Source organism: Pseudophryne corroboree, chromosome 6, assembly GCF_028390025.1.
Source record: "Pseudophryne corroboree isolate aPseCor3 chromosome 6, aPseCor3.hap2, whole genome shotgun sequence".
In the NCBI taxonomy this organism is placed as follows: domain Eukaryota; kingdom Metazoa; phylum Chordata; class Amphibia; order Anura; family Myobatrachidae; genus Pseudophryne; species Pseudophryne corroboree.
The window spans coordinates 293,446,914-293,468,776 of NC_086449.1; the positions used below are offsets into that span (position 1 = coordinate 293,446,914).

The 21,863-nt window shown below is 46.0% G+C and overlaps 1 protein-coding gene across 3 annotated transcripts in view; it reads right to left on the bottom strand.

Annotated features, from left to right (window-relative positions):
• The window catches only part of NEDD4 (NEDD4 E3 ubiquitin protein ligase), a 470,501-nt gene extending 448,889 nt beyond the window's left edge, over positions 1 to 21,612 (bottom strand). Inside the window, exons 1-2 of one of the 3 annotated variants that reach the window (XM_063926139.1) lie at positions 21,255 to 21,612; positions 18,129 to 18,184 (exon numbers count right to left, since the gene is read on the bottom strand). In XM_063926139.1, coding sequence (XP_063782209.1) covers positions 18,129 to 18,161 — 33 coding nt within the window. In that variant the 5' untranslated portion in view covers positions 18,162 to 18,184; positions 21,255 to 21,612. The remainder of the gene's footprint in view (positions 1 to 18,128; positions 18,185 to 21,254) is intronic. The other 2 variants (XM_063926140.1, XM_063926138.1) reach the window with 2 other exon arrangements.
• Between the last annotated feature and the right edge of the window lie 251 nt (positions 21,613 to 21,863).

Sequence of the window (21,863 nt, forward strand, 5' to 3'; positions counted from 1 at the left end):
CACTGCGGATAATGCCGGGAGATGGAGTTCTGCCCACTTTAGTATGTGACTTACCTCCTTCATTGCTTTTTGGCTGAGAGTTCCTCCCTGATGGTTGAGGTACGCTACTGCCGTTGCATTGTCAAAGCGGATCTGGACTGGTTTTCCTTGCAGAATGTCCTTTGCCTGAATCGGTGCCATGTATATGGCCCGGAGTTCCAACAGGTTTATTGACAGGCAACTTTCTTCTGTGGTCCACTGTCCCTGGAACCATATTTTTACGGACACTGCTCCCCAGCCCTGAAGACTGGCATCCGTTGTCAGGATCTCCCAATCTGATATCCAAAAGGGTCTCCCCTTGTCTAGATGGGATGTCTGTAGCCACCAGGCTAATGATCTTTTTACCTTTTCTGGAAGTATCATCATCTGTTTCTTTATTGTCTGATGTATTCCATTACATCTGTCCAGAATCAGATGCTGCAGAGGTCTTGAGTGAAATTGTGCCTATTCCACCATGTTGAATGTTAACACCATCAACCCCACCACTCGCATTGCTGCGTGAATTGATCTCAACCCCATCACTCGCATTGCTGCGTGAATTGATACTGACTGTGCAACAATTCCTGAGTCATTAACTGTACTTTGGATATCTTTTCCCAGGTAAAAATATTTTCTGCAGACTTGAATCCAATACAGCCCCCAAGTGAATCATCCGTTGTGACGGATTCAGAGACGACTTTGCCCAATTTATGAGCCATCAGTGTTTCTGTAGACAAGCTATTGTCTGTTGGAGACGGCTCAAGAGCAATTCCTGGGATTGCACCAGGATTAAAAGATCATCGAGGTATGGAAAAATTCTTATCCCCTGCTTGCGGAGATAAGCTGCCATAACCACCATGATCTTGGTAAATACTCTGGGGGCTGTGGCTAACCCAAAGGGCAAGGCCTGGAATTGAAATGTTGCTGGAGGATAGCGAACCCGAGGTAACACTGATGGGACAATGCTATAGGCACATGCAGGTAAGCATCCTGTATATCCAGGGATACCATGTAATCCCCCGGTTCCATGGCCAAAACTATGGAGCTATGTGAAACCTTGGGACATGTATTTGTTTAACATTTTGAGATTAAGAATTGGCCGGAATGATCCATTTGGCTTCTGAACCAAAAATAGGTTGGAGTAAAAACCCGGCCCCCGTTGTTCTGGGGGTACTGGAATAATTACCCCAGACTGGAGCAATTTCTGAACTGATTCTTGCAGGGCTCTGGCCTTCGGCTCTATACGAGATGGGCTGGTGCAAAAAAACCTTTGAGGAGGCTGCTTCTTGAAAGGGAAAACATAACCCAGAGATACCACTTCTTGCACCCAGGCATCTGTTGTCAACTGCTGCCATATGTGTGCAAACTGAAGAAGTCGGCCCCCTACCTTGGAGTCCCCCAGGTGGAGGCTCGCACCATCAGGCTGATGGTTTCTGTTCTGGTTTGGAAGCTGGACCTCTAGTGGCCCATTGCTTCTTTGCTTTACCAGGCTTATTGTACTGGGTCTGCTTAGATTCATTTTTACCTTTTGTTTTACCTTGCCACCGAAATGGCCGAAACCCCGAACCCCTAGGCTTAGGGTTAGGGTTATAACTGGCAGGAAACCTGACCTTCTTGGATTCTGCTTCTGACTCCAGTATATCTGTCAATTCCTTACCAAAAAGAATGTTCCCAACAAAAGGCAAAGCTTCCAGAACCTTTTTGGATTCTGAATCAGCTTTCCATGAACGTAGCCAAATTGCTCTGCAAGCAGCTACCGTTAAGGCTGACGCTTTGGATGCAATAGTACCTATATCCATTGCTGCCTCTTCTAAAAACAGCAGAGCTTGTTTCATATGAGCTATATGGGACTTCTGCTCCCTAGTAAGTGCCGAGAGCCCTTTTTCCAGTTCGTCAGCCCATTCAACTACCGCTTTTGCCATCCAGGCTGAGGCCATAGCTGGCCTTATGACTGCCCCTGACAGAGAAAATATGTTTTTAAAAAAACCATCCACTCTACTGTCTGTGACATCATTTAATGATGTTGATGGTAAAGCCAAAATAGATTTTCGCACTAGTCGAATGACGTGCATATCTACCTTAGGAGGCACTCCTCTTTTTAAAAAGTCCCAGTTGGAAAAGGGTAATAGGAATCCCATTTCTTTGAAATTCTATATTTCCTATTGGGTGTAGCCCAAGCTTCCTCAATAATTTCAGTCAGCTCCTCTGACCCTGGAAACTCAATCCTAACTGTTTTGGGACGTTTAAACACAGGTGCTTTCGTTTTTATTATAGGGTCTGCTGAATCCTCTAGAGCTAGTGTTCACTCTAGGCTGTTTTAGCAGGGCGCCGCGCCCTGCCCGTTTTTTAACAGGCAAAACCCGCCCTGCCCCTTTTGCGGCGCCCTGCTAGAACAGCCGCCCGATCCCTGCCCTCCCGGCGTGTATAGATGCCGTGCGCATGCGCGCGGCATCCATTCACGCATTGGGAGAGGGCTGGGGGAAGCCCAGCACCGACGGAGGTGCTGGGCACGCCCCCAACAGTGACGTCGCCGGCCACAGACGCTCTCTATAGTAGCGTCTGTGGGCCGCACCTCCCCCTAAAATGACGGAGGCGTGGCCACGCCCCCTAATTTGCATGGCCGCGCCCCCATTTCGGACGCTTCGCCGCGCGCGCACATGTGCCCCCCTGAGTCCGGCGCCCTGCCCCTTTTCACTCCTAGAGTGAACACTATAGAGCAGTGTTTCCCAACCTCGGTCCTCAAGGCACACTAACAGTCCTGGTTTTAGTGATACCCAGGCTTGAACACAGGTGACTTAATAAGTATCTCAGTTATTTTGATTTAACCATCTATGCTGAAGCCTGGATATCACTAAAACCTGCACTGTTGGTGTGCCTTGAGGACCGCGGTTGGGAATGCCTGCTCTAGAGACAGAATAGCCTTCATTGCTCCAATTAACTCAGCTATATCCTCTGAGCCGAAACCTTCTACTTGTTCTTCATATGGTGAAGTAGAGTATATGGAGCTATCATCATCTGTTGCATCATCCTGTGTAGCCTGTGAATTTGATGATATATTTACACTTGGTTTATCAGCTTGTTGATTTGTAGAAGCTGTAGGGGCTATACCATAAGATGGGAGCTGCATGTATGGATTAATAGTGTACCCTATTCCTGAGGTTGAGGCTGTAGGGACCATCCTATCAGCTATACTGGATATAGTTTGTGCAAACATAGCCCAAGGTGGATCTATTTGTCATTGAACAGGGATCTGCCTTGCAATCTGCTGAAACGCAAAACAATATGCACATAACCCATCATGTGCCAGATGCGGAGTTGATAACCCCACCTTGCAGGATAAACATAGTGTTGGTGTTACTGTTAATGTAACCTCGTCACCTTTGCCGCTCTTAGACATGATAAATAATCAGTTATTCACCGTATACTACACAATCTGTGACTGTAATCACTTTACATGTATAAAAGTGATACCAATCTGACACCAACCCAAGCACCAGCATTGAGGCTCAGAAGAAACCACTGATAAACATATAAAAAGTCAGCCATCACTAGCAGTCAGTCACATGTTATATATTAGTCATATGAGCATATTATCAACTACGAACACATTTCAAGTATTTAGGAGTACATTTACTGAATTCTGTTCTATACAGTTATTTAACGTGTTCAGATGCATTGACGATTACAGGTCATCATTGCTACATAAGATGAAAGATGTCCCTAACGCAAGGCAAAATACTTATCTTAGTTGTATGTATGTAAGCGCTAGAAGCATTACCGGTAAAAAGGGCGTACTAGAAATACTTGCAGCAAGCAAACAGTATGATATTATAGGCATTACTGAAACTTGGTGTGACGAATCTCATGATTGGACAGTCAATCTAGAGGGCTATACGCTGTTTAGGAGAGACAGACTAAATAAAAAGGGTGGAGGGGTGTGTCTTTACGTAAAGCCGTTTTAAAACCTGATATACGGGAAGATATTCAGGAGGGGACTGTAGACACTGTCGAGACATTATGGATAGAAATTGCATGCGGGGAAAAAGGAATAAAAAAAAGTTAGTATTGGGTGTATGCTATAGACCGCCTGGTATCAACGCATCTGATGAGGAATTGTTACTAAAGCAAATTGAAAGCGCAGCAGGAGTAGGAGACATAGTAGTGATGGGAGATTTTAACTATCCAGAGATAAACTGGAAAAACGATTCATGTGATACTGCTAGGGGCAATATGTTTTTAAACACACTTAATGATAACTACTTAGTTCAACTAATTGAGGAACCAACTAGGTACAATGCAATCTTAGACCTGGTATTAACAAACAATGGGGATTTGGTATCAGGTATTATAGTAGGTGAACCCATAGGAAACAGCGACCACAATATGGTCACATTCAATATTAGTTTTCATAAACAGCCCTATACTGGCTCAACTAGGATTCTAAACTTTAGCAAAGTGAATTTTTAAAAGATGAGGGTATTTTTCAGGGATATTGAATGGGAAGGTTTGTTTTTAGGAAAAAATACTACAGAGAAATGGGAGGTACAAAAATTCCTGCTAGCCAAAAATACTCTCAAATTTATTCCTACGAGCAGCAAGAAAAGGAATAAAAATCATAAACCGATGTGGCTTAACAAAAAGATAAAAGGAACTTATGGGCAAGAAAAGGAGAGCATTTAAAAAATACAAATCTGACGGAGAAGCAGACACATTTCAGCACTATAAGGAATGTAACAAAATAAGCAAAAAAGAAATAAGAGCGGCTAAAGTAGAAACTGAAAAACTAGTAGCAAAGGAAAGCAAAGCGAATCCCAAAATATTATTTAAATACATTAATAGCAAGAAATTAAAGAAGCAGAGTATAGGCCCTTTAAAAGACAAGCTGGGAGTCTTAAGCAAAAATGATAATGACATAGCGGACACACTAAATGAGTTTTTTTCAACAGTATTTACTAGAGAGGACCCAATTCAGGGACTAACACAATCTCAATAATGAGACTATCCCACTGATAGGTACTTATTTAAACAAGGAAGTAGTCTCTGACCGATTAAAACATTTAAGGATTAATAAGTCACCAGGTCCCGATGGTATTCATCCAAGGGTTCTAATGGAGCTTCACTCTGAACTTGCAAAACCGCTATTTTTGATCTTTAAGGATTCAGTAATATCAGGTATGGTTCCCAAAGACTGGCGTATAGCGGAAGTAGTGCCTATAGTCAAAAAGGGAAGTAAAGCTGAACCAGGTAATTATAGACCAGTTAGTCTTATATCTATAGTGGGGAAAGTATTGGAAGGTATTCTAAGAGATAGTATTCAGAAGTTCCTTGAAGTCAATAAGGTCATTAAAAGGAATCAACATGGGTTTATGAAGGACAGATCCTGTCAAACCAACTTACTTGGCTTTTATGAAACAGTAAGCGCAAACCTAGATCAGGGTAAAGAGGTGGATGTAATCTTTTTAGATTTTGCCAAAGCATTCGACACTGTACCACACATGAGACTTATCTACAAGCTACAAGAAACAGGGCTAGGAAGCACAATATGCACTTGGGTCAAAAACTGGTTAGATAATAGGGAGCAGTGCGTTGTGGTTAATGGATCTTTTTCAAATTGGACTGAAGTGCTAAACGGTGTGCCACAAGGCTCAGTATTAGGACCGCTATTGTTCAATATTTTCATTAACGACCTAACAGAAGGTCTAGAGAGCATGGTGTAAATTTTTGCAGATGATACCAAATTGTGTAAAGTTATAAATGCGGAGGGGGATGCTGAGTCGCTTCAGAACGACTTAGTTAAATTAGAAGCTTGGGCAGCGAAATGGAGAATGCGCTTCAATACAGACAAGTGTAAGGTAATGCACTGTGGTAACAAGAACAAAAATAACACCTACCTACTAAATGGGGTAAAATTAGGGGATTCTGTACTGGAAAAGGACTTAGGTGTCCTCATAGATAGCAAACTAAGCAGTAGTACCCAAAGTAGGACTGCAGCAAAGAAGGCTAATAAGATATTAGCATGCATAAAACGGGGAATTGATGCTAGGGACGAGAGTATTATACTCCCGTTATATAAATCACTTGTGAGACCACACCTTGAATACTGTGTAAAATTTTGGGCACCATACTACAAAAAGGATATTCTGGAGCTAGAAAAGGTTCAGAGGCGGGCGACCAAACTAATTAAGGGTTTGGAAACGCTGGAATACGAGGAAAGGCTTGCAAGACTAGGCATGTTTACACTGGAAAAGAGGAGATTAAGAGGGGACATGATCAACATTTACAAATATATAAGGGGACAATATACGGATCTTGCGCAGGACCTGTTTTTGGTTAGATCAACACAGAGAACTCGGACACCTGCTCAGGTTAGAGAGGAGATTCCGCACAATACGGCGTAAAGGTTTTTTTTACGGTAAGGACAATACGTGTTTGGAATTCCCTGCCCGAGGGAGTTGTAATGGCCGACTCAGTCAACACCTTTAAGAATGGGTTAGATAAATTCCTAATGGAGAAGGATATCCAGGGTTACGGTGCATAGTCACGCACTATGGTTATTATAAAAAAAGAGGGATAAAACGCAACGGCAGTCATCAACTTCAGTCAAAATTTTATACAAAATAATCGTGCATAGGAGACCACAAATAGGTTGAACTCGATGGACAATTGTCTTCTTTCAACCTTAGATACTATGTTATTGCGAAGAAAACCACAGTAATGTACACAAACTCATATGCAATAGGCACTAAAGTGAACTATTCATACTAACAAAAATGGATAGAATTTTAGTGCTGTATAACCCGTACTCCGTAGAGTGGGATACAGGGAGACTCCGCACACTTCCAAGATCGATCAATACGTTAGCGAATGCTGAGTGGATCCATCCGCTACTAGTGTACACTGTCGCTCCGGTATTTTATTAGTGGACACAGATGCTCAGTGAACGCTAGTGCATGCAGACGCACCTGTCTGCAACCCGGACTCTTAGCGGTAACCTTAGTGTACACAGACGCAGCGGCATATGCTGCGACCGAGACCCCTCGTGGTAGCGTCTGAGACGGAAGTGAGGTACTCAGTTCATGGTGGGAGACGCACGGAAACTGGTCATGAACTGGGGGAGGGGCAACCAGGAGAGCGTCTGAATCCCCCCTCTGACATCAACCTTAGGGATTGCAGCCTTAAACTATTCCTGGTGCCTAATGATCCCTAAAGCCTAGCGCTGGAGCACCCGTGGTGGCGGCGCACCAGCTGTTTGGTAGTCTCCTCCCAAAACAGTGCGGCTGTGTCCGTATTCCCCTACTAAGCGGAACCGATGCCTTACCTTCTCCCCGTGCTGTGGCCACATCCTGGTAACGTCTGCTGGACCTGCTAGTATATCTGACACAGACGCCCGTAGAGACAGCACTTGTACCGTGGATAAGCGTTGTTGCGACCCGGCGGAGAGTTGTTGGAGCGACTCTTGCAGATATGCATGTAAGACGCTGTTAGGAAAGATCACTCAAAACAATGGAGTAAGACTATAAAAAAAAAAAAATAATAAAGCTTAGGGCTGCCAAACACAGCAGCACTGTGACCATGGTCCGGCTCCTGTAGCTCCAAACAAAAAACTGATTTGACTGAGCCAGTGGGCGGAAACATATGGACGAGCCAGTTGCATCCTGGGAGGCCAGAAAGCTTGCGATCGTTTGGTGCCAATCCGCTGTCGCTCCATCATATCCCATTGTTATCCTGTGGATAACCTGTGGACCCTGCCGGAGAAATGGCGCCTTCCCGCCTCTGGTCCCGATCTCCGGGAAACCCCACCCCTGTAATGGCGCGCAGTCCCACAAATGCTTATACTGGCTGAATTAGTAGAAACAGTACACACAAAGACTAATGACAGTGAGCACTGTGGAGCATAAGCCCGCTGAGCTAGTGTAGTCTGCGGCGGGCACCGCAGCTCGGACCCGTGACATGCCACCAAACCGCACAGGGGACACGCTAACCGGGACCCCGCTGATAACACTCACCGCACCTGACGATCTTCGGCATCTGTTAAAGGGTGGCTGCTAGCTGCTGGGGTGGGCACACACAGTATGGTGTGTGAAACAGCACCCGTCAGCAGGGATTACGAACCATTAACCCTCAGCAGGTTGGTTCAGTCCCCCGTCTAAGTCCCACGAAGCAGGTAGACTGGTTGCCAACCAGTACTACCTGAAAATAAATAACTAAAATAAGAAATCAAGGAAACTCTCTGGAGCTCCAGAGAAACGCACGCGGATCCTTGGGCACATTTTTCTAAACTGAGTCTAGTAGGAGAGGCATAGAGTGGAGGAGCCAGCACACACTAAAGGTTTTTAAAGTGCCAGGCTCCAATGGACCCGATCTATACCCCATGGTACTAAAGTACAGTTCCCCAGTATCCATTAGGACGTAAGAGAAAGATACATGTAAATATATTGCTTATTAATTATCACACAATATATTATGATCTTTTAGTAGCATAAATACACTAAAATGTTTTTTTCCTTTATTGCTCCTCTTCCTGATGTCACATCGAGATCATACATACCTCAATTTCTTTCTACATCACTAATCTATGCATTAGTGAAAATGCGATCCAAAATTCATGCAGTCATTTTAAATGTAATGCCGGAACCAACAGACAAACATTCCAAAACTTTTTTTCTTCTTTTCCATTGTTCATAGACCCTTCCGAGTCGGTATCCCCGCTGAAATCGCGGGGGAAGGTAGCGTTTGACTGCAGTGATTTGTTTTTCCAATGAGTTATCCACTCTTTCGCCTATTTTGTGATGGCTGATTCACACGAATAACGTGCTGCAGCAAAGTTTGAGCACTCAGAATTTGTACCAAGGGTCAAACTGTCAACCAAAGATTCTATTTGGAAAATTTGAAAAGGTTGCGTCACGATTTGAGGAAAAAAATGTCCCTATTTGTGGCGAACAGGTGACTGGTTCTTCCATCATGACAACGCACCTCCCCACACAGCGTAGAGTTTAAAGAAATTTTAACCAAAAACGACATGACTCCTTTGCCTCACCCACTGTATTCACCCAATCTTGCCCCCGGTGCGACTTTTTTTTATTTCATCGGATGAAAATTTACCTTAAAAGGAAAATGTTTTGCTGATATTACAGAGGTAAAACAAAAAAAGGCAAAAGTACAAAAAGGCAAATGTTTGGAGTTGGTTCCAGTGTGACCAGCTACCAAGTAAATTTTTCTAAACTGGGGGTTGATGGGCTCCCGTGCATCGTTAAGTTCCCTCTCCCTCGTCCGAACATGTACAGACGAGGGAGGTCCTCGTTAACGATAGCCATGCATGGCCATCGTCCCCCGCCCGACTTCGCTCCCTTCCCCGCCAGCATCGGCAAGTGTTGCATTCACTTGCCGATGCTGGCACCGCGCTAGTGTGTATGGGGCTTAAGACTAACATAGGAAATTAAACATACCGTATATCTTGTATGTAAATGGTGAAACGTCAGGCTACATAAAATGTATTAAAACGACTGATCCATATAAGGGATAAGAAGCCAATTTTCTGAACTATAAGGTTAAATGGTCAACTACTTCACTAGGGTTTTGCTTTCTCTGGAAAATATCAGCTAGAAGTAGAACTACAATCATAACCTGTCTGCAGCTTCATCAATCACTCGTGGGAAGTGACACTGGCCACAGATAGCACTGAGATAATTAAGCTGCATTACAAAAGCAGCCGAGGCCAACATGTCCCCGTTAATAGAGATGAGTTGATAGGTAGTAATTGTAAATGAACACACAGCAATATACTGTGAACACCATTTATTTGAAACATCATAATATGTTTATTGCATTACAAATTGCCAATGATCATCAAGTTTCCATAGAGAAAAAAATAACAAAAACCAGAACATAATCAGAATTTGCAGGTTAGTCCCAGTTTCTTAAGATCTAGTATATGATATTTAGCCTTAAAGGATGGAATTAAATATTCCATGTGCATTGGTCTATAGGCCTACAGTATTAAGAAAATGATTTGCAAGTTGTAATAAATATTACAACACCAATAACTTACATGTCCGATTTGACCACCAAAAATTGTCATCATTAGGAGAAATGTTTATGAGTACCACTGATTTAAGCATGAATTAATTCAATATTTCAATTTTCAAAACTGGAGATTTACGCAGATATGTTTTCAGTATGAAAATATAGTAGAACACATACATCCTTTTTATTCACTCTGGGGCTGACGTATCAAGCAGTGAAAAGAGTGGAGAAGTTGCCTATAGCACCAAATCAGTTTTGAGTCAGCATTTATCAAGTACATTCTGTAAAATGAAAGGAAGACACTGGGGCAGATGTATTAAGCCTGGAGAATTTATAAAGCAGTGATAACTGGAAGGTGATAACGCAACACCCAATCCACTCCTGTCATTTTTCAAACCAGCAATGATTGTGATGTCACCTTCCAGTTATCACTGCTTTATCACTTCTCCAGGCTTAATACATCTGCCCCAATGTTTGGTTGCAATGGGCAACTTCTCCACTCTGTTCAGTGCTTGATAAATCTCCCCTTCTATTAGAAATAAACAGGCAGCTATAACTACAGTTGTGGATTTGTATTTTATGTTTTTTTCCCACTAATCTCAAAAAAAAGTTTGTTGCACCCCTACACAATGCTAACTCCTAATGCTAAAGTCAGAAAATTATCTAAAACTTTCAAATTAGACATCAATAATTTTGGTGAGTGTTAATGTTATTTACAGATGTGTCCTCTTACATCATTGCTGCAGTCACGCTAAACAGCCCTTCAAGTTACGCCATGACGTGGTGGTACTCAATAGCGTTGAGCGTCTTTTTGGCGAAAATGCATCTTAGACCCAATGTAATACAATAGGCCGCACAAGCAGCTTCTGCCGATTAAAATTATATGCAGCATGCCTTTATCCTGTGTGTAATTGCGTCTCTATCTGCATCCGAAATGCCACGTTACATTGGTTTCCTGGATAACATAACATTTTGTATGCACATACAGTCGCAGTCACATAGAGGATATAGGAATGCTGGACATTCGCGCAGAAAAATATCAACAAAAACAGACTTGGCGCTACCGGATCACACGTCACTCATACGTTATGTGTAACGCGACTTACAGCGCACGGAGCAAAGATGTAAGAGGACACATCTGTAGACATGTTTCCAATTAAAGGAATGCCAGCGAATTATAGTGGTCTTATTACACAAGTTGCAAGGGGCGGTCTTCAGGTTGCCGGCAGCCGGCCTCCCAGCGACCACCATACCGGCGCCGGAATCCCGACTCCCCTGGAGATAGTGTGGTGTGCATAGCTAGTGGCTCATTTGCGCTCGCCCAGTTGCCGGTATGCCGGCGGTCAGGATTCCGGCGCCGGTATGCTGGTCGCCCGGACCCCGACCGCCGGCAAACCATACTACACTCGTTGCAAGATGTTTCTATATTCATACAGACATTAAATAAACAGAAAAAAAAGTCCTACAATCTTCCGTATGATAGGGTCGAGTTACTAAAATTAAAAAAAAAAAAAAAAAAAAAGTAGGAAAGTAGAGGTGTTGCCTATAGCAACCAATCTGATAGAATGAGCCCTACACACTGATAGATTTGTGCAATATTAACAATTTTTTTATGAATGATTTTTTGCGTACACATTGAACGATGCCTATGGCCGATTTGGACGATATGACATTGCATACATCGATATAGAACAAATTGGATTGCATGTTTAAATAATGATCGATCAACGATGAACGATTGCAGGGACGCGCATCGTTCATCATTGTTGCATACACACTGAAAGATATTTTTTAACAACATCTTTCATATCTTTCAAAGATATCGCTAAGTGTGTAGGATCCTTATGATTTTCTAGAATGGGCAGCTAAATGATCACTAGGATAGGATCGGTTCGGTTATTAAAGGAAACACTTCCACATATTCGTTTTAGTTTATTATAACTACCCATATGACTCTTAAGTGCCCTACACACTAATAGATTTTACTAAACGATGTGAACGGTCACGTTCATTAATGAACGAGAACTCGCTCATATCGTTTAGTTTGTAGGCACCAACGATGCGTGGCCCCGCGCTCGTGCATCGTTGATGCCCCGTCGCTTTTGCATGCAGGCCAATATGGACGAGATGTCCATATCCACTGCTATGGAGCCGGATGACGGGGGTGAGTGAAGAAACTTCACTACCCCCCCCCCCCCCCCCCCCCCACACACACACACACACACACACACACACACCCCGCCGGCCGCATCCGCCGTCGGGCAGCTCGGCGGCATATTAATGTGTAGGGGGCATTAGCGGCAGATCAATTGTTTTAAATCGCTGCAGCCACAATGATCACATGTTTTCTCGCAGCCTCCTGAGGTGCGAGAAAAAAAAAATAAGAATTTACTCACCGGTAATTCTATTTCTCGTAGTCCGTAGTGGATGCTGGGAACTCCGTAAGGACCATGGGGAATAGACGGCTCCGCAGGAGACTGGGCACATCTAAAGAAAGATTTAGGACTATCTGGTGTGCACTGGCTCCTCCCCCTATGACCCTCCTCCAAGCCTCAGTTAGGACACTGTGCCCGGAAGAGCTGACACAATAAGGAAGGATTTTGAATCCCGGGTAAGACTCATACCAGCCACACCAATCACACGTATAACTCGTGATAGGAACCCCGGTTAACAGTATGATAACAAAAGGAGCCTCTGAACAGATGGCTCGCAATAATAACCCGATTTGTGTAACAATAACTATTTACAAGTATTGCAGACAATCCGCACTTGGGATGGGCGCCCAGCATCCACTACGGACTACGAGAAATAGAATTACCGGTGAGTAAATTCTTATTTTCTCTGACGTCCTAGTGGATGCTGGGAACTCCGTAAGGACCATGGGGATTATACCAAAGCTCCCAAACGGGCGGGAGAGTGCGGACGACTCTGCAACACCGAATGAGAGAACTCCAGGTCCTCCTCAGCCAGGGTATCAAATTTGTAGAATTTTGCAAACGTGTTTGCCCCTGACCAAGTAGCAGCTCGGCAAAGTTGTAAAGCCGAGACCCCTCGGGCAGCCGCCCAAGATGAGCCCACCTTCCTTGTGGAATGGGCTTTTACAGATTTATGCTGCGGTAGTCCTACCGCAGAATGCGCCAGCTGAATAGTGCTACAAATCCAGCGCGCAATAGTCTGCTTAGAAGCAGGAGCACCCAGTTTGTTGGGTGCATACAGGATAAACAGTGATTCAGTTTTCCTGACTCCAGCCGTCCTGGAAACATAAATTTTCAGGGCCCTGACTACGTCCAGTAACTTGGAATCCTCCAAGTTCCCAGTAGCCGCAGGCACCACAATAGGCTGGTTCAAGTGAAACGCTGATACCACCTTCGGGAGAAACTGAGGACGAGTCCTCAATTCTGCCCTATCCATATGGAAAATCAGATAAGGGCTTTTATAAAACAAAGCCGCCAATTCTGACACACGCCTGGCCGAAGCCAGGGCCAACAGCATGACCACTTTCCACGTGAGATATTTCAAATCCACAGTCTTAAGTGGTTCAAACCAATGTGATTTCAGGAACTCCAAAACCACATTGAGATCCCAAGGTGCCACTGGGGGCACAAAAGGAGGCTGAATATGCAGAACTCCCTTGACAAAAGTCTGAACTTCAGGCAGGGAAGCTAGTTCTTTCTGGAAGAAAATCGACAGGGCCGAAATCTGGACCTCAATTTGAGGCCCAACGTCACCACTGCTTGTAGGAAATGCAGGAATCAACCTAGTTGAAATTCCTCTGTTGGGGCCTTCCTGGCCTCACACCAAGCAGCATATTTTCGCCAATGCGGTGACAATGTTTTGCGGTGACATCCTTCCTGGCTTTGATCAGGGTAGAGATGACTTCCTCCGGAATGCCCTTTTCCTTCAGGATCCGGTGTTCAACCGCCATGCCGTCAAACGCAGCCGCGGTAAGTCTTGGAACAGACAGGGCCCCTGCTGCAGCAGATCCTGTCTGAGCGGCAGAGGCCAAGGGTCCTCTGAAAGCATCTCTTGAAGTTCCGGGTACCAAGCTCTTCTTGGCCAATCCGGAACCACGAGTATAGTTTTCACTCCTCGCCTTCGTATTACCTTGGGAATGAGAGGCAGAGGAGGAAACACATAAACCGACTGGTACACCCACGGTGTTACTAGAGCGTCCACAGCGATCGCCTGAGGGTCCCTTGACCTGGCGCAATATCTTTTTAGCTTTTTGTTGAGGCGGGACGCCATCGTGTCCACCTGTGGTCTTTCCCACCGGTTTACCAGTATTTGGAAGACTTCTGGATGAAGTCCCCATTCTCCCGGGTGGAGGTCGTGCCTGCTGAGGAAGTCTGCTTCCCAGTTGTCCACTCCCGGAATGAACACTGCTGACAGTGCTAACACATGATTTTCCGCCCATCGGAGAATCCTTGCGGCTTCTGCCATTGCCCTCCTGCTTCTTGTGCCGCCCTGTCTGTTTACATGGGCGACCGCCGTGATGTTGTCTGATTGGATCAGTACCGGCTGGTTCTGAAGCAGGGGCCTTGCTTGGCTTAGGGCATTGTAAATGGCCCTTAGCTCCAGAATATTTATGTGAAGCGAAATCTCCTGATTAGACCACCGTCCTTGGAAATTTCTTCCCTGTGTGATTGCCCCCCAGCCCCGAAGGCTGGCATCCGTGGTCACCAGGACCCAGTCCTATATTCCGAATCTGCGGCCCTCTAGTAGATGAGCCCTCTGCAGCCACCACAGCAGCGGCACCCTGGTCCTTGCCGACAGGGTTATCCGTTGTTGCCTCTGGAGATGGGACCCGGACCATTTGTCCAACAGGTCCCACTGGAAAGTCCTTGCGTAGAACCTTCCGAATGGAATTGCTTCGTATGAAGCTACCATTTTTCCCAGGACTCGTGTGCATTGATGTACCGACACCTGTCCCGGTTTTAGGAGGTCTCCGACTAGAGATGACAACTCCTCGGCTTTTTCCACTGGAAGAAACACTTTTTTCTGGTCTGTGTCCAGAATCATTCCCATGAACAGAAGACGTGTCGTCGGGACCAGCTGTGACTTTGGAATATTGAGAATCCAGCCGTGCTGTTGTAGCACTTCCCGAGAAAGTGCTACCCCCACTACCAACTGTTCCTTGGACCTCGCCTTTATCAGGAGATCGTCCAAGTACGGGATAATTAAAACTCCCTTCTTGCGAAGGAGTATCATCATTTCGGCCATTACCCTGGTAAAGACCCTCGGTGCCGTGGATAACCCAAACGGCAGCGTCTGGACTGATAGTGACAGTCCTGTACCACAAATCTGAGGTACTCCTGGTGAGGGGGGTAAATGGGGACATGTAGGTACGCATCCTTGATGTCCAGGGAGACCATGTAATCCCCCTCGTCCAGGCTCGCAATAACCGCCCTGAGCGATTCCATCTTGAACTTGAACCTTTTGATATAAGTGTTCAAGGATTTTAAATTTAAGATGGGCCTCACCGAACCGTCCGGTTTCGGTACCACAACCATTGTGGAATAGTAACCCTTTCCTTGCTGAAGGAGGGGTACCTAGACAATCACTTGTGAATACAGTTTATGGATAGCCACCAACACTGCCTCCCTGGCAGAGGGAGTTGCTGGTAAGGCAGATTTTAGAAAACGGCAGGGGGGGGGGGGGGGGGGGGGGGACGTCTCGAATTCCAGCCTGTACCCCTGAGATACTACTTGAAGGATCCAGGGATCCACCTGTGAGAGAGCCCACTGTGTGCTGAAATTTCTGAGACGGGCCCCCACCGTACCCGGGTCCGCCTGTGAAGCCCCAGCGTCATGCTGTGGACTTACCGGACGCGGGGGAGGACTTTTGCTCTTGGGAACTGGCTGTATGCTGCAGCTTTTTCCCTCTACCTTTGCCTCTCGGCAGAAAGGATGCGCCTCGAGCCCTCTTGTGTTTATGGGGCCGAAAGGACTGTACTTGATAATACGGTGCTTTCTTTTGCTGTGGGGTAGCCTGTGGCAAAATGTCGATTTCCCAGCCGTAGCTGTGGAAACGAGGTCTGAAAGACCATCCCCAACAGTTCCACCCTTCAGCAAAATATTGTCCCTATCCATGGTATCAATATTATCCGACAGGGAATCTGACCACGCAGCAGCAGCACTGCACATCCATGCTGATGCAATCGCTGGTCGCTATATAATGCCCGTGTGTGTATATATAGCTTTTAGGGTAGCTTCCTGCCTTCTATCAGCAGGATCCTTTTGGGCGGCCGTATCCGGAGACGGTAGTGCCACCTGTTTTGATAAACGTGTAAGCGCTTTATCTACCCTAGGGGATGTTCCCCAACGTGACCTATCCTCTGACGGGAAAGGGTACGCTGCCAATAACCTTTAGAAATTATCAATTTCTTATCGGGGGAAGTCCAGGCTTCCTCACACACCTCATTTAATTCCTCAGATGCAGGAAAAACTATTGGTAGTTTTTTCTCACCGAACATAATACCCTTTTTTGTGGTACCTGGGGTACAATCAGAAATGTGTAATACATTTTTCATTGCCTCAATCATGTAACGGGTGGACCTATTGGAGGGTACACTAGTCTCATCGTCGTCGACACTGGAGTCGGTATCCGTGTCGACATTTGTGTCTGTCATCTGAGGTAGCGGGCGTTTTAAAGCCCCTGATGACATTTGAGACGCTTGAACAGTCACAAGCTGAGTAGCCGGCTGTCCTATGTCGTCAAACCTTTTATGTAAGGAGCTGACACTGTCATGTAATTCCTTCCATAAGTCATCCACCCAGGTGTCGACCCCTCAGGGGGTGACAACACATTTACAGGCATTTGCTCTGACTCCACATCATTTTCCTCATCATACATGTCGACACAGCGGTACAGACACACAGCACACACACAGGGAATGCTCTGACAGAGGACAGGACCCCACAAAGCCCTTTGGGGAGACAGAGGGAGAGTATGCCAGCACACACCAGAGCGCTATATACCACAGGGATATCACCTATAAAGAGTGTTTTCCCCATATAGCTGCATATATATATTATACTGCGCCTAAATTTGTGCCCCCCCTCTCTTTTTTACCCTTTCTGTAGTGCAGGACTGCAGGGGAGAGCCAGGGAGTGATCCTTCCAGCGAAGCTGTGAGGGAAAATGGCGCCAGTGTGCTGAGGGAGATGGCTCCGCCCCTTTTTCGGCGGGCTTTCTCCCGCTATTTTAATATTTCTGGCAGGGGTTAATATACACCTATATAGCCTCTGAGGCTATATATGGTGTCAGTTTGCCAGCCAAGGTGTTATTTATTGCTGCTCAGGGCGCCCCCCCCCAGCGCCCTGCACCCATCAGTGACCGAAGTGTGTGGTGTGTGCGATCCCTCTGGAGCTAATGGTGTCCAGTAGCCTAAGAAGCCCAAACTACCACCACTTAGGTAGGTTCGCTTCTTCTCCCCTTAGTCCCTCGATGCAGTGAGCCTGTTGCCAGCAGGTCTCACTGTAAAATAAAAAACCTAAATTATACTTTCTTTCTAGGAGCTCAGGAGAGCCCCTAGTGTGCATCCAGCTCAGCCGGGCACAGAAATCTAACTGAGGCTTGGAGGAGGGTCATAGGGGGAGGAGCCAGTGCACACCAGATAGTCCTAAATCTTTCTTTAGATGTGCCCAGTCTCCTGCGGAGCCGTCTATTCCCCATGGTCCTTACGGAGTTCCCAGCATCCACTAGGACGTCAGAGAAAATGTTTGCCAACTCTGCATTTGGGCATCCAAACTACTGTTTATGAAGGACTTTAGACAGGTTTAGCCGTTTCAGGTGGCTAAACCCGGTCTGTGTGGGTGCGACATGCATGTGCGCCCAAACAACTGAATTGCGACAATTGTTTGGGCGTCTAAACAATCCTCGTTGGGGAGTGTGGTGGGGCACTAATCAAACATTTTTTTTTTGCACGCATGACACACCCAAACAGACTGGGTTTATCCGCATACAGCAGCTAAGGCTGTCTAAAGTAATGGACACGCTGCGAAAAGTGCTGTTTGGGCACCCAGTGGCTGCAAGCTGAAATGTGAACCCCCACCACACACACTTTCCTACAGCTAATCACCTACGTACCTGCACAGAGCAACATTTCAACTGAATTGCCATGTTGGGTTGTCATCTAGTAGCATCTACGGGGAAAAAATAATTGAATCCACCTCCCCCATTGTCATTTAACATAACTATATTTTGCCACTTTTTCACTATAAAAGCCATAACTGCTATCTGCCCACTCAACACAGGTTGCACTGTATTAATGGTGACATATGCTAAGGAAGAGTGATCTTATGGGCCGATTCAATTGTTGCACATGCCCCCTGCTGGACGTCTATAGTAATGGGCGACTATTGGAGCTATTCAACTGAGGTGCAAGAAAAGAAATGTGTTAAAAAAAAAATCAGTAGTTTGGTGCCCAAAACTGGACTTTGGACGTCCAACTGAGCTCTTTAGACAGGTTTGCTTGGCTAAACCAGGAGCAGTCAGGCGCGTTAACTACTAATGGGCATCTGACACGAGCAACAATATAATAGCCCTGAAAGACGCCCAGCAAGGGTCGTGCTCAACATTTCAATCAGCCCCGTAGTGTTCATTCTATCACACTGCACCTAATCAGTGAGGAGGGCATATTTTAATTATGAAGGGAAAAATTTTAGACGTAGCTGTAACGACGCATCACATATAAAATTTGGTCATTAAAAATTAAAATATGCCCTGCTCATTGATTAGGTGCAGGGTGATGAATGAACACTAGGCTCTGTCCCTTCACTTGAGCTAATAGAAGCCATATTTATATATTGGGGTACAGGACATCCATCTGGTTTCATTGGTTTCTTGTGGCTAAGCTCTTCTCAGTCCATCTTGTAAACACCCAATGCAAGCAGAGGTGGGTCAGCTGCTAAATCTATCATTCCTACTCACATACAGTATACAGCCTGAGCATGGGTAGTGTGCAGACTATTCTTCCCCACCATCATGCACTCACTAAATATGGACTATCCTTTACAAATCATTGATGCTATTTTCAAGCCCTGCTCCTTTCAGAGAAATCATACACGAGTACATATGCATATTGTATGTGAAAACCATTGATTTGTACTATGCAATACTGTAAAAGGGACTGTAGACGGGTACATAAAAACGATATTGTTCTAAAATGTCAAAGGCTACAACAACAAACAATAAGTGGAGACAAAAAGTTTGTTATACTTGCCTGGCTGGATGGCAGATACAGTGTATATAGCCAAAATCTTAAACTAGAATACTACAGTCTAACAAAATAAGCCAAAGTACCTACAGTATACTTGGTCCTGTATGCAAAGTATATCAATGTTCACCTCTGTATAATCATAGTTTATTAAACTGGTCACCAACTTTATCGACAATTAAAGTAATTTAGCCACAGGTTCCATAATTCTAACATCATTAAGAGAAAGCCTTCAGCAGTGAAGAATCTAACTTGTAATATACATGATGTACATCTGACCTGTGCCTTAACTAGCTACAGTATATGAAGACATATACTCACAAGACTAGGCATACCACTCATCCAAAACAAGAAACCATTTCCAATAAACACACATGTCCGGCCTAGGAGTAAAACTATTGGCGCTCCAGGCACAGAGTTGTTTCTTGAATAATTATTTTAAAAAAGCAATGTAATGCGTAGTGTTTTTGCTATTTTTAGATGAAAACCACATAAACCATGCGACAATGTTCATTTAAGTCAGGGGTGGGGAACCTGCGGGTCGTATAAGGCTGGCAAAGCCGTTTGTTCCGGCCCACCCGCTTGTGTGTCAGCGAGACACGCCGGTGCTCAGTCCGGGGGTGGCGTGTCTAAGCTGTCAGGGCAGGGAGGAGAGCGCAGCTATATGTCCAGCGGCAGCGGCGGGTAGGATCTCAAACCAGCCGCCGGTTCGTGAGCCAATCAGAGCTTGTGGACCGGCAGCCAATCAGGAGCCGCTGCTGCCGGTCCGCAAGCTCCGATTGGCTCACAAACCGGCGGATGGTTTGAGATCCTGCATGCCGCCACCTGACATAGCCGCGCTCTCCACCATGTCCTGACCCCCTGACAGCTGAGACACGCCGCCGGACGGAGCAGCAGCAGCGGTGAGCAGCACAGTGGGGGGGGGGGGGGGCGGCATGTGTGTACCTGGCACTGTGCGGGCATGGTACACACAGTATATGTGTATCATGTCCTACCATTTTAATTGGCCACACCCATTTTTTGGCACGCGCAGTCAGTACCTTCAAGGGGCATAACTACTGGGGGGCAGGGTAATTTTTACGTTGATAATTTTTGTATGGTCCCCGAAGGATTTTTATAAATATCCAAATGGCCCTTGGTAGAAAACAGGTTCCCCACCCCTGGTTTAAGCCATCATCCACTTCATACCATATAAAGGAACACTTACTTAAAACTAATTATACTGTAGGTGACCAGGAATATGATGGATGTAGAAAGGGATACTGTCAGATAAAGAGAACACACGAAGACTCAGCACACATAGGTATTTGGTAGGTTTGTGTGTGATTGGGGAAGGAGGGGGGGGGGGGTCTATTTACTAAGCATTGAAGGGCGATAAAGTGGATGGAGATAAAGTACCAGCCAATCAGCTCCTAACTGTTGCTCCATGTTACAGGCTGTGTTTGATTAGTAAATAGACCCCAGGGTTACAGACTGTAAAATGAATAACTATATAACCTGTCGCTGTGAAGTAGCTGCTATAGCACACATACATGCCAGGATGCCCGGTCACCCATAGGCCAGCACTGGATGCAGATTCCCAACAGCTGGAGAGCAGCACATGCTCCTGCCCTGATGCACACGGACTGACAGAGCCAGTTACTACATATTGCCTCTACATGGATAGCTTTATCTTCGTTACTGCCCTGACCCTGCCTTCCAACCACAGCCCACGATACACACAGATACTGTCAAGTGTGTATACTGTAAACACCTCCCCATCCCATCCACTGTACCGCTCAGTGCTGGGCATCACACACTGTGGCCCCTGACCACAACTCCCACAATGCCGTGCGGCTGCCGGTCACTGTGGCCGCGCATGTCACAGCCGGGGGTACTCTGTCCATTAGGGCAGCAGCTATTACTACACAGGCCGCCCGACTACTGACAGCCGGGCAACTCTACCCCCCACCCCGGGCACAGCTGAGAAACTCGCACTCCCATCTCACGGGCCTCACCTCCTCTGCCGGTAGCCCGAACACCTCCAGGAAGGAGGCCATACTCCGTGCTCCGGACACCGGCCGGGTGATGTCTCTACTGTTACGCCGGAATTTCCGCCGAGTCTCGGAATCCCACTCTCACTCACAACTCGCCCGATGAGCGCGCGCCCGCTCCCCAGCGTCACGCGCCTGCCTGCGTACGCGCGCATCCGCCCGTCAGAGTGACGTCACTGTCATGTTGTGACGGTGGGACCCCATCCACGTGAAGCTGCAGAAAGAAGCCAGAGCTGGAGAAGTGGGTGGTGACTGATGATGCGCTGTGCTCTCCTCTGCTGCTGCTGCTCCATGCCACGGTCTCAGGACAGCACCGCTACAGTACAGTGACAGCAGCACTGCATTTTGCTAGCTTATACCACTTTCACTCCGGGATCCAGTCTCTAGGTAGACAGTAACTAGGTTGACACTAGGTCGACCACTATTGGTCAACAGGGTTCTAGGCATACTTGCCTACCTGACCCTCTCCATGAGGGAGAAAATGCTCTATTCCTTCCTGGACTTTCCTGGTAATGTATGATTGCCATCACCTGTGGTGAGCTAGTTAATTGATAAGAAAGGTGTTTCACCACA